This window comes from Amphibalanus amphitrite, unplaced genomic scaffold (genome assembly GCF_019059575.1).
Source record: "Amphibalanus amphitrite isolate SeventyFive unplaced genomic scaffold, NRLGWU_Aamphi_draft 000651F_arrow, whole genome shotgun sequence".
Taxonomy (NCBI): domain Eukaryota; kingdom Metazoa; phylum Arthropoda; class Thecostraca; order Balanomorpha; family Balanidae; genus Amphibalanus; species Amphibalanus amphitrite.
In genome coordinates, this window is record NW_024882145.1 from 417 (window position 1) to 14,081 (window position 13,665).

Consider the following 13,665-nt stretch of genomic DNA (forward strand, 5'->3'; position numbering starts at 1 on the left):
GACGCCAGCCACCGAGCCAGCCGAGACACGCCGACAACATGATGACAGACACTGTGATCAGGTCGCACGAGTTTTAGACAGGACCGGTAAAACTATGCGTCCTCTCTAACCGATGCCGCGTAGAAGCGCAGGAAAGCACACAAACGTCGCCGCCGGCCGATGGTGACTTGATACGGTCATAGCGAAGAGAGAGAGAGAGAGCTCTTATACAGCCGTGCTAATCAGCAAGGTCGCCACCCGCCACACCTTCCCGTGGTCAGGGAATGATTGCACTGTTTCTTGATAACAAGGTGCCCTATGTGCCCACCTTATCGATACGTCTGTTCGACGAGTCGGCGCTGCTGGATCATGTCATAAAATGTTACAACTTCTGCAATGTTAACATATTAAGTTTTCCGTAATATCGGCACCGGATATTGGTATATTTGAATAACTGTCAATTCTGGATTATATCAATATTACGCACGCTATACCTTAAGGTAGAAAGCTTGATGTCTTCTTTCGCAATGGGCGTTGTAAATGTGTGCTCTTTCGGGTGCGAACTTGATGGGAGTCCCAAAACCTGCGACTATTCATCACCGATTTCTTATTATTCTTCAATAAGTGAAGTTTCCGTTTAGTTGCGAATGCGATAGCCAAACGAAGTTTAAGCACACACAGCTGATATTTCTAGCCAAAGTCAGGTCCCAGGCACCGCATCGTTGACGAAATGACCAACCGCCACCACCAATAAGAACGTCACTGACCTCTGACCACCGATAGGCCACAGCCTGCGCAGGGCTTCAGACAATACTCTGACGTCACCCAGCAGCCCCATCCACTGCTTTTGGCGCACTATGAAAGCTGCCGAGCAACAGCAAGTATTACCTTTGCACACACATTGTGGTAAATTTTGATTGGCAGTGAAACGTCGTGATAATTATGCAAAATAAAGAAGAAATAGAGCAGGTATGTAAGCATTCAGTGCTAAAACTTCGTTGCTGAAGTCATGCATTCAACATCTTTTTAAAGAAAACAAAATTTGAATGGCAGGCGAATTGCAATCTTGAGCATTACCTTATGTGACCTCATACCAATACACGTGTAGCAGCTTTTTCATGGTCAAAAATTCTAGAAATAATATGTAGGTATATGGATTCAGGTAATAACATTCGCACCAATTTTTGTTACACTTTAGTTATACATATACCACGTCAGCGAGTACACAGGTTTTGCATCTCCATCTCCCTCGAAGCCGGTGGTGGGGGCGGGGTGCGGTGACCTTGCCGATAGGCTCTGTGACTCATTGCTGCCGCCTCCCGCTGCGCATCGCACCGACTGGCCTCAGTGGACCACCAGAGGCCGGCTGGGACGGTGGTGCACGCTCCTGCCCGTCTACCGTGCCACCACGTCTGTGAGAGAGGAGACTTGGCTTCACCGCCCTGCCCGCCGTGCGACCTGATCACGGTGTGTCAGCCATGTTGTCGACGGTTCTCGGCTGGCTCGGGTGGCTGGCATCCCTGGTGTTCAGCCCGGTGACCATCGGTCTCGTGGTGCTGCTCCTGACGCTGGTATACCGTCATGTGACGCGCCACAAGAACTTCTGGAAGGGGAAGGGTATCGCCAATCTGCCGTATCGTTTCCCCATGGGAAACGCGGGATTCGACTTCTACAAAACACCGTTTTATCAGACAAACGCAAGGCTCTATGACGAATCAAAGAAGGCTGGAGGGTGTTTGGCCATGATCGACTGGATGGGCCCTGCTCTGGCAATCAGCGATCAAGAAATGATCAAGAATGTCATGGTTAAGGACTTTGAAACATTTTCAGTGAGGCAGCCAGCCTCTCTTAGTAACAGCGAGAGTGTCTTCTCGAAGATGATGACCAACATGAGGGGTCAGGAATGGAAAGATGTCCGAAATATATCCACTCCTACTTTTTCTACTGGGAAAATCCGCAGCATGACAACCCTTTTGGAGGAGCTTTCAAACACCCTCGCAGACCAAATGTTCAAGGAGTCCCAGAAGGATGGAGAGATCAACGTCAAGGACGTGTTTGCGAGATACACCATGGACACAATAGCGTCGGTAGCGTTTGGTCTGGAAGCCGACTCCATCCGCAATCCGGAGTCAGCGATCGCGAAGAAAGGCGTGCTGCTGAGAAAACCTCCACCCATGTACAAGATCCTGATCTTCATGAGCGTTTCTTACCTGCCATCCTTTATAAGGAAGCGCTTCGATTTCACCTCTTATATATTTGGGAACAACGCCCTGGAGTTCTTTGTCGACATCTCAAGGAGAACTATCAAGGAGCGAGAGGAGCACCCCGAACGGCGCCGCAACGACTACCTTCAGCTGCTCATCGACTCACGTCGGGACGACAGTCAGGCGCGCAAGCTCACCGACGACGAAATCACGGCTCAGTGTCTTCTGTTCTTCTTCGCCGGGAACGACACCACATCAAACGCTCTGACGTGGGCAGCGCGTGAGCTCGCTTTTCACCCAGAGGTGCAGGAACGCGTCCAGGCTGAGATAGATGAGGTGCTGAAGTCCGACAAGGACTCCATCACCTTCGACAAAGTCAACAGCGGCATGCCGTACCTTGAGTGCGTCCTGACGGAGACCCTAAGGATGTATCCCCTGATGCAACTGACTCGATGCTCGACTCGCGACTACCCCATCCCTGGGACGGACGCAGTTCTGCCAGCAAACAGCATTGTGTACATGATGCCGTACTCTATGCAGCACGACGCAGATCTCTACCCGAACCCGGAGTCCTTCGATCCGGAGAGGTTCCTGTCTAACAACAAGGAGGCACGGAACTCGTACACCTACCTGCCGTTCGGTCAGGGACCGCGCAACTGCATCGGCATGCGGTTCGCGCTGCTGCAGGCGAAGGTGGCACTGGTGGCGCTGCTGAGGAAGTACTCGCTGGTCACGGGTCCCAAGTCCGGAGAGATGGAGCCGGTCCTGGATCCCGGGTTCACGCAAACCCAGGAAAAGGGTGGAACCTGGCTCAAAGTTGTCAGGCGTTAATCGGTCTGCGCTGCACTGTTCTGCATGCTTTCAGTGGCTAGGTCGCCCGAAGTTAGTTCTTTAGGTAATCTGATTTTCTTTAGATATTGTTGTGGAAGCTTGACGCCATACAAATATGTTATACTTTCTCCTACGCGAGAAAAACATGACTTTAGCGGCTACAAATGATGGGTCTTAAGTGATACCAATGATGCTGAATGCCGGTTATCTTGTTGTAGGTGATGTCGCCATCTAATTAATCTGTTGCAATGTTTGAGGAAATATAATATAAAGGAAATGAGGGAGACCATACAGGCCACAGACAACTATCAGCCACAGCCCCCAGACTCCAGACGTGTGGCTGACAGCGACTCGGATGTGCGGCAGACGTTCGATTGTCAGGGGTGAAACTTAACCCTAGTCCATAGTGGTGTTTTGACAGCGTCTAACGTATATGGGGGGGGGGGACGTCCATTGGACCCCCTTGCCGTTCGGCCCCTGATCGAGCTAATGCTTCGTAGAGAAAAACGAGCGTGCTGCCCTCGACGAGAGGAAGCCGGAGATACCCAAGTTTAAGGTCCTAGTTCATTTTTTGACCTTCCAGGTCAGGTATAGGACCCAAAAGTCGAGAAAATCGGGACCTGCTAGAACTTTGCAAAGTGAAGTTGTAATAGGGCTTTTTGGGGTTTCGATCACGAATTTCATGTTAGACTTGACGACAGATGATGTCTTCATGCATTTAGGCCTTGTCGGGTCGGGTCAGGTCAACCAGTAGGCGTCCTGTCAGCTATCCATAGTATCAATCAACCACCACTGACAGCTTCGTAACATGCTACGAATGCACCACTACGTCGTTAATGTTCAAATGATTTCTAAATTCGAAATCAGCTCCAAAATCTATCTCAAAATAATGTAGCACTCGAAAAGTGAACCACGGTCTTTGAATATCATTAACCTGATTTGACCTTCAGGTGACCTTGACACCCACTAGGGGAGAGTGGGGTAAGATGCCCAGGGTGGGAAAGACGCCCCACCCCCTCTAGCGGGGAAACAAAGAATCGAACCTGGAAATTAATGTTCTTAGCGTAAAGCGGAAGCCTGCCTTGTTAACTGCTCAAAAATTTGCGAAGCTCAGTTGGGCAACGGCTGGCTGGTGATTGCATGTTTTTTATTTGCTGCTTTCAAAAAATATTTTGGCGTCAAAACATTGTAAATATCAAAGAAGGTAGATAATTTTTGCGTCCCTTGCTATAGTCGTGATACATTAACATGCGTGTACTGTGTCCCAAACAGTTTGTTTCAGATTGTAGTTTTATGGCTAACAAATTGTGCTGATTTAATGTTACTTCGGTACCTTGGGGTAAGATGCCCCCTGTCCTGATGGGGAAAGACGCCCCCCTAAATCCGTAGGCTGTCCTTCAAGCAACCCGTCAAATCATTTATTACATAATTGTGATGAGAGACAAAAGCCGATCTGGGACTATTGAGAGTCCGGTACGGTCGGGTGCTCCCCATGCCGGTCTCTCGGCCCACACAGCGACTTTTTGGGCGGCATCTGACTCTGAGAGCCCTCACGACGGCCTCTGTGGGCCCCATTATTGGTTCCAGGGCCCCTCACGACATCCTTTGAGGGCTCCCACGTTGGCTCCACGGGCCGCGCTGGCATCCGAGGTCCCCACGATGGGCTCGAGAGCCCTCAAGCATCATGAAGACCTATAAGGGCCCCACAGTGGTCTCCAAACGCCACCACGGAGGCTTGTTTGGCCACGCTGGACTACGATGGCCCTAACGATGACCTCTGAAGCCCCTTACGACTACTTTTGAGGGCCCTTACGATGACGTTTGGTGTCTACTGCAGGCTCGAAGGGACTACTGATTCGTTCAGGCGATTCACGTGCCTATTTATGTCACTTTTAGTGCAGGGGGCATCTTACCCAACGCCAGGGGGCGTCTTTTCCACCCTGTGGGGTAAGATGCCCCCTTTCACTTCTTCAGGAAAATGCTTAATAGCAAAAAAAGTTATCATATTTTAGGCACGAAAGTCTGATATTTTTGGAGAAAAATGATGTCGGCTTCCGTTGAAACTCCAAGTTTTGGCTTTCCAATCATCATTTTCGAATAATATATGACATAGTCAAACCCTGGGCATCTTTCCCCACTCTCCCCTATAATGCATGAGATTGATGAGATCAACATCATTTCACATGGTTGAAAGTTTAAAACCACAAAAAGAAATGAAACGCGCGCATAATGTGAGCCGACACACGCCGAATCGCGATTCCGGCCAAACATGGTATCGAGAAACAGGTCACAGGTCAAACGCCATTTGGCTCAGGGTCATGAAATTTTTCAGGGTAGGTGTAAAATTGATCAGCTCAGGGTACTATAAGCTTCGTCACGATCGGCCGATTTTTGCGCGAGTTAATCGCGAAAAAACCGGAAGGGTTTAACCCCCTATCAGTGCAAAGGTTAGCAGGCATATTCTTGGGGAACCTCTCAATATTTCCCAAGGCCCCACAGATGATAAGCTGGCTACCAATGTCCTACAAATGGCGGCGTGTGCTGTCGAACTCACCTCACCTGGGCATCGGGTGCAGCAGCAATAAACGCTACCGCTCCATCCAAACCCAGGGTGCTCCTTCAGAGCTCTCGGCGCCCGGTACTGAAGACCACAATAGGGCTGGGACCTGATCAACCACGCCGATATCCTTGGCACCAAAAAATAGCCATTCCGATTTGACCTATAGCGCATCCTCACATACACCAATATTTTTTCTTCTTAGATCATAAATTTCTCTAGACGATCATAGGTGTCTCAATATCCTTCAGGGCTTATGACCTGTAGGACGCCTCAAGTCATCAACTAGTCAATAGCATCATAACGTATACAGTCATAGTCATATACTATCATACTGAAGTCATCCTAGTGTGGTTAAGGTTTCCAGATGATTCTATACTTAGGGTAATAGTGTCCACACAGGATTTTGGGACATCCTCAGTCTCTGAAAAGCTTCACGACGCCCAGGACACAATAGACTCGACAAAGTCTGCTGGACGCCCTAGACTCCTGAAATCGCACAGCTCAGAAGCTGCAAGACGCCACGCCTCAAAACTACAATTTTAGGAGCCGCAGAACTGCGCAGCAGGATCCGATAGATACATTTATTTAGTTATTTATTGATTAGATATTTGCGATTAGCCCGCCCCTCTCTGGGTTATTTAGTCGATCGCGTCCTGCTGAAAGGGGAGGGGGTGGGGCAGCTTATGCCTCATCCTTTGTCCGCCCTACATCTGCTGGCCTTCCTGGTACTGCTGCGCCGCCCTATCGCGACCTCTCCTTACCCGGTACAGCGCTCTCCTGTCCTCCGTTACCCACCCCTTCAGAGGTGGCTCCTAGAACACTTCAGTAGAAGTACGACGTGACTCATCAGACCAGCAGACCTGTACCCTCATGTCGACTGTAGAGATGCAGGGTCAGGCGGGGGGCGTAGGCATTACTTCCTCAGTATTTTTTACGCTTTTGGTCAAAAAATCTTTCTTTACAGAATGTATGTTCATTGTTTTGAACACATTAGCGGGACGCCGCCCATTCGATATTGTTTCAAGTTTCAACACATGTATGAAGATGACCAGACGTAGGTATTCCCAAAAGCAGCCAGCCTCAACCCAGTCAGGTCATTTGCAAATGATCTGAATTCTCAAGGTGCTTTGAACATAAGCAGCTAGTTATGGCAGACCCAGCCTATGCATAGTTAAATATTAGCACTTTGCATATACTCATGCAAAGGATATCAATCCCGAGCCCCATTGCATGTGAGAAGATAAACGTCTGTTTTTACTGCGATATAACACTGCATAGATGCATAGGTACACAATCAATTAACTTCGCTGTTCAAGAAGCAACCAAGTACGAAGTTGGTATATAGTGGGTAATCTCTAAAAATAGCCCTCTCCTCCCCACCCGGCACCCGCCCCCGATGGTTTATCGCAGGTGACCGTCTGTTAGAGCCGGCTGTTGCTGATAGGACCGGGACCGGCGGGCTCTCAGGCCGACGCGGACAGGCGGCCCGGGACGCCGCTGACTAGTGACCTTGCCGATAGGCTCGATGACGAAGCGCGCCAGCGGCGGCGGTATGTAAGCGCCCCGAGTAGCGGCGGTGACAACAGTGGGCGGCCAGCGCTCGGCGGAGACGGTAGTCTGTGCTAAGACGGACCGTGTGTCGGAAAAGACGTGCTTCGCCTTCTGTGTAACCATACCACGGTGTGTCAGCCATGTTGTCGGCGTGTCTCGGCTGGCTCGGCTGGCTGGCATCCCTGGTGTTCAGCCCGGTGACCATCGGTCTCGTGGTGCTGCTCCTGACGCTGACATACCGCTATCTGACGCGCCACAAGAACTTCTGGAAGGGGAAGGGTATCGCCAATCTGCCGTATCGATTCCCCATGGGAAACGCCGGATTCGAGTTCTTCAAAACGTCGTTCGATGAAAGCTCGGCTGAATTGTACAGAGAGACCAAGAAGGCTGGAGGATGTATGGGCATGATTGACTGGATGGGCCCTGCACTAGCAATCAGTGACAAAGACATGATCAAGAATGTTCTGGTCAAGGACTTTGAATCATTTTCCTTGAGACAGCCGGAATCATTCAACGCAGTCCAAGGGAACGTTATGTCGAAGATGCTGTCAAATCTGACGGGGCAAGAGTGGAAAGATGTCAGGAATATATCCACTCCTACCTTCTCGACAGGTAAAATCCGCGGCATGACAACCATTCTGGAAGACCTTTCTAACACCCTCGCAGACCAGATGTTCAAGGAGTCCCAGAAAGATGGAGAGATCAATGTCAAGGACGTGTTTTCTAGATTCACCATGGACACAATAGCGTCGGTAGCATTCGGTTTGGAAGCCGACTCCATCCGCAATCCGGAGTCAGCGATCGCCAAGAAGGCAGAAATGTTGAGAAAACCACCGTCAGCCTTCAATCTGTTTGTCTTCCTGGCTCTCTCCTCAATGCCGGAGTTCGTCAAAGAGCATTTCGACATGACCTCGTATGTCATCGACAAAGAGAGCCACGACTTTTTCGTCAACATCTCGAGACGTTCTATCAAGGAACGAGAGGAGCACCCCGAACGGCGCCGCAACGACTACCTTCAGCTGCTCATCGACTCACGTCGGGACGACAGTCAGGCGCGCAAGCTCACCGACGACGAAATCACGGCTCAGTGTCTTCTGTTCTTCTTCGCCGGGAACGATACCACTTCAAACACTCTGGCGTGGGCTGTGCGTCAGCTTGCATTCCATCCTGAAATGCAAGAACGAGTCCAAGCCGAGATCGACGAAGCACTGCCATCTAGTGACGACTCCATCACCTTCGACAAAGTCAACAGCGGCATGCCGTACCTTGAGAGCGTCCTGACGGAGACCCTGAGGATGTACCCCCTGGCGCAGCTGACGCGCTGCTCGACTCGCGACTACCCCATTCCTGGCACGGACGCAGTTCTGCCAGCCAACAGTATGGTGTACATGTTTCCTCTAGCCATGCAGTACGACGAAGATCTCTACCCGAACCCGGAGTCCTTCGATCCGGAGAGGTACTTGCCCAACAGCAAGGAGGCCCGCAACTCGTACACCTACCTGCCGTTCGGTCAGGGACCGCGCAACTGCATCGGCATGCGGTTCGCGCTGCTGCAGGCGAAGGTGGCACTGGTGGCGCTGCTGAGGAAGTACTCGCTGGTGACGGGTCCAAAGTCCGGGAAGATGGAGCCGGTGCTGGATCCCGGGTTCTCGCTGACCCAGGAGAAGGGCGGAACCTGGCTTAAGGTGGTGCGACGCTAAAACGGAGCTGCGCCGAAAATGTTTCGCCTGCAGCTAGACAAAGTTAGGCGGTCTGGCTGTTTGTGCTGTTACTGGACTGAATAGTAACGCTCATATCTATCTTTATCGTATGGGTAATTATTCAGAGACATCAAATGGACTCTGCGACGAACTTTTGATTGCCATTTGTCAGTGCTTCTTTCAAAGCGATTGGTCTAACTGGTTGTGCAGTGTGCAAATAAGTTGTGAGCTTAAGCACTGATCTTTCTTGTCGGTGTTGTTTCGTTGCTTACGTTGTGTTTTTGTGTGTTGTGTTTTGTGTTTGTGGTTGCGTTGGTTGTGTTTGTGTTTTGCGTTGCAGGCAAAGACATTGTTTAACTGTCTTGGCTGAATCAATAAAATCATTTGTTGAGCTTATCAACATACGTTTTGTCAATCCTATATCTTCCAAGTTCCATGCAATATCATGCTGTGAAGTTTGAATGGCGCAAGACCATCATTGTGTGGTATTGAGATAAAAGATCATTGAAAAAATGATACAAAAGGTCAGCTAATGTAACGTCGAACACTTTTCATATATAGATAGGTGGGTAATCGCACGATCATCGCACAACGCACCGATTACCCATGCTTTTGAGTTTTGGGTGGGTAATAGGGGTAATTTTGGGGAGGTTTATTGCTAGTTACGGACTTAGTGACTTTAATAGTTGGTGAGGGGGTTCAATCTAACACAAAACTAGTGGGAAGTGAGGGAAGGATACAGAAGCAATAAATATAGGTAAACAAATATTTTCATTAGTTTTTCGTTACGAATTCTACACATTTTTTAAAGATTGGCTAGGTAGCGCTCTGCTTACCATAATGTTTTCTGCTATTTATCTACTTGTGTTAACAGAATCAAGATTGACCAAATCTTGACCCATACCGCGAGTGATGGGGGAGGGGGGGGGGGGCTCTACAGATTCGATACTTCCGAAACTACTCGTCTGATATTCAAAATCTGAACGGGGCACGGTAGCCCAAAAACTGTTTGATGAAACTTCAGTTTGCTTACCTCGAGACCACTGATGATACCACGGGTCAGGTCAAAGTAAACATAAGTTACATTTCGACATAACGGCCGGCACATGTTAACCCTACCAGGCCAAGGGGTCGGGTACCACTGGGACAATTTTTCGCGATTGCTTGGAACACGCCGGCCATAGATAATTAAAAGTTGGCCTACCCGACTTTTGACTTAAGTCGGAACTTAATCTTTCACTTTTGCCGTATAATAACAAATACCTTCACCGTCGGTTCTATCTTCCAATTTAAGGACAGAGATCCCAAACCTTGGTGTTTTTTACCAGTTTTGTTGCTCCTCGTGTGGGGAGTCGTACATTGGATTCACCCATGTACGCCTCTTTACCAGATTGTGCCAGCACATGGGGATTTCTGACCGCACCGATTAAATGGTAATTAGCCCAAAGCCCTCATCTTAACATGATGTCATAATGCATATTGCATAATTTGCTTACCTACCTCATTATGATTGAGTTACGAGCCTACAGGCAGTAAAACATTTACCCAGTTGCAGCTATGAGCGTGTCTTACATGTCGAGCAATGGGACGTGAACGCGAGGTAATTACAGCCTACTAACTATGCAATAATTGTTCATTTATCACCTTTCAGGCCTACTCCTCTATTGACGGCGGAGGCAAGATGTGGGGATTCAGCCAATGGGCACGGAACCGGCAATCGGCAAATCGCCCTAGCTAAAATAAATAGCTTTGTTTGTTGGCTACAGGGCCCATTTTCAAATGAAGGGAACGACTTTCTTCAACACCAAGAGGCCGCGGGGGTTGCAACCTAGATAGATAGTGGTTTCTGAACCTCGCCGCAAACTTGGCTATCTCAACTCAAACCCCATGTTAAAGGTGGGATAGTCCCTTTAAAGACCATGCTGATGAGTGTGGCACTGCCTTCTCAATCAACAATTTCGAGATTTTACAAAGAAGTTGCCTAGAATCGGACATGAGATTATTAGAATCTCTATATTTGTACAAACGCGGACCAAAACTGAAAACAAAAAACTCCGCCCTGCCAACTTAATATAGTGGTGTGAGTGACCTGCGCGTCACACAGCGGAGGCGTTCAGAGATAATTGAGACAATTGTCAGATACTTAGGGAAATGTGTATCGCGATTCAGTGCCTGATCTTACGATTTATATTAACCCGCGCCCTATTGGGGGTATTTTGCCCCCCCCCTCCCATCATATCCTTTCCGTCATTCCATTTCCTGTTGTTTTTTAATAGCGAAAAACGACGGCGCGCAGCGCCGCCAAATGTTTAGTAGCTTTTCAGACATCAATTTGACATTTTTATTCAAAACTTCAAGTCGTAGGTCATCTAAGGTCAGGAGATATTGACCCTCGCACGACCAGGCCATTTCTCATAACACGAACGACCAGGGGGGGGGGGGTTGTTACGACCCCCCCTGGCGTTTCGAAACGGAAGGTCGTAGAGCTTAGCGGAAAAAACCAACGGATTGCTCTCAACGAGGTCTCGCGATTGGTGGTATATTTTTTGGTCCTAGGTCAACATTTGACCTACTTTTGACCGGTCGAAGGTCAAATTTTCGGAAAAATATACTTTTTTCAACTTTCGGCGGCGATTGCGGCAAAACGGTGGGAGATATCGACTTGAAACCTTCACTATCGTGTTCCTTGATCAATTCTCTATCGTTTGGTATGTATTTCGTTTCCCTAGCTCTAAAAATGGCGCGTTGGGAGCGACGGAAGTCGGCAAGGTCACAGTCGGCGGCAGAAATTCGAAAAAATCAAAATTTAAATTTTTGAAATCTGATTGTATTTTTGGATTTGGGAGGTCCATTTGCTCCCTATAGAAGCTAATATTGCTGCATATTCCCATTGAGGTGACAAGAATTAGCAAAATAGTGGTTCGGGCGCTTTTCAAAAATAGTACCGGACGCTGTTCCTCTTGTGACGTCATAACTCCGTGACCTGACCTGACCCGGTCAATTTTCTTGCACCACACGATAGCCAATGCTTGCCCCAACATGCATGGGAAGTTTCATCATGATCCATCAAATAATGTGGGTATCACCGGCAGAAAACCTAGGGATTCGGCGCACACGTTTGGTAACTGTCGGCCGGAGGCTGTACCTCTTATGACGTCATAACTCCGTGACCTGACATGACCCGATCAATTTTTTCGGCAAAAGATGCGCAAAGGTTGCCCCAGAGGGTATTGAAAATTTCAGCCCGCTACGACAAGCCGTTTAGCGTGCACTTCGAAAAAAACCTCAGGGGGGGGGGGGTTGATACAACCCCCCAGGCGTTCTAGGGTTGAGGTCTATGTAGCTGAGGTCATGCTGGAGCAAAAATGAGCAAAAAACATAAAATTTTGAAACGCTGATTAAAGCTACAGTTAAGAGCAATTTCAAAGTTCTTTATATGGTCTTGTAGAGGAAAAACGTTGTTACAAAATTCTTATCTCGTATTTTCAAAATTCCGTGATTTTCACCAGATTTTTTAAATAAAATAGTATACAAATCCTAAAAGATTTTTGTCGAATTTCGACAAAAAAATGGAATATGTATGATGATCCCCACCCTCGTCTATCTACATACCAACTTTTAGATCGATATATCCTTTTTTGGCAAAGTTAGGTATAGCGAAAAAACTGCTCAAAATTGATGAAGTCAAATTTTTGAACTCAATTTGTAGCAATTCTAAACTACGTAGCAAAAACCAAAGACAACCATTAGACTCCCCGTGACGAGCTGCATCGAGCTGCACCCATTTATGCAAAAATACCAAGTTAAAAGTTTGACCTTTTTTGACCTGACCTTTTTTATAAATTTAGTCCAAACCTTTTGATAGGAAGGATTCACAAGGACAGAGCCACCGCTAAGCGAAGTTTGTTGCGGTGACCCTGCCCTCTACCCTCCGATCGCGCAATTCCAGTTATATGGCAGAATTTAGAGTCCAAATTTTAACGTGCGCACATATCCGCGCACGGCCGGTCCCCTCACTGACTTCGCCTGGCTACGGCCTGCCACCAACCGCAACCATACCTGTCAGGAGGCCCATAGATGTCAAGCGCCCGTCGCGCTCGAACCCGGACTGTTTCAACCGGGAACGCGTGCTCTCACCACGCGGAGTCCAACGCTCTACCAACTGAGCTACGGACCTTGACCTGACCTTCACCAGAACATAACCTAAACTGGCCCCAAAGGTTGCCTGACCCACATAATCGCATTTGTCATATAAAATGGACCATGAAACATGCATCACATGATATCTTCATATTGTGACCCTCAGTGACCTGACCTCTGTGGCCTGACCTGGTATCAGTGACCTCAATTAGCAAAATATTTGTTTGACGAGCAATTCCCCATTGATGATTTTCAATTGAATGCATTTTAGCCTTTAGGTACTCTATTTTACAACGCATTTCTTTGAAATGTTTGTAAACGGAATGCCTGTAAATTCATACTATGTTTAAATTGCCCCACCTGTTCAATTTACTCCACCCTACCCTACCTTTCGATGCTTCTGATCATGGACATAGCACAATGTTGCCAAAACCCCGGCTCTGCGATAATTTTCTTGGCAAAGCTATTTACCAAAAATCCTGAACCCTACCTGATACCTAAGACTTTAAAGGCCGCCCCACACTGGACCTCGCATGCGGGTTGCGAGTATTTGGGTTTTCGGGTTTCTTCAAAATCAAAGAATACAATCTAAGCTGAGTGATCCACACTACCATCTAACAAGCGAGCCTGCATGTTTTTAGCTTGCGAGCCACCTTGCATCGCATTTCAAAAGTTTTTTTTTAGAGTCAACTTTCGATTT

At 48.1% G+C, this 13,665-nt stretch overlaps 2 protein-coding genes across 2 annotated transcripts; both read left to right on the forward strand.

Annotated features, from left to right (window-relative positions):
• The first annotated feature begins 1,324 nt into the window (after positions 1 to 1,324).
• Positions 1,325 to 3,303, forward strand: LOC122364003 (probable cytochrome P450 6a13). The gene has a single exon (XM_043333935.1). It carries the CDS (start codon positions 1,458 to 1,460, stop codon positions 3,012 to 3,014), a length of 1,557 nt encoding a protein of 518 aa, XP_043189870.1. The 5' UTR covers positions 1,325 to 1,457; the 3' UTR covers positions 3,015 to 3,303.
• A 3,842-nt stretch (positions 3,304 to 7,145) lies between these two features.
• Positions 7,146 to 9,221, forward strand: LOC122364004 (cytochrome P450 3A31-like). The gene has a single exon (XM_043333936.1). The coding sequence runs from the start codon at positions 7,266 to 7,268 to the stop codon at positions 8,823 to 8,825; it is 1,560 nt and encodes a 519-aa protein (XP_043189871.1). The 5' UTR covers positions 7,146 to 7,265; the 3' UTR covers positions 8,826 to 9,221.
• Positions 9,222 to 13,665: the final 4,444 nt, after the last annotated feature.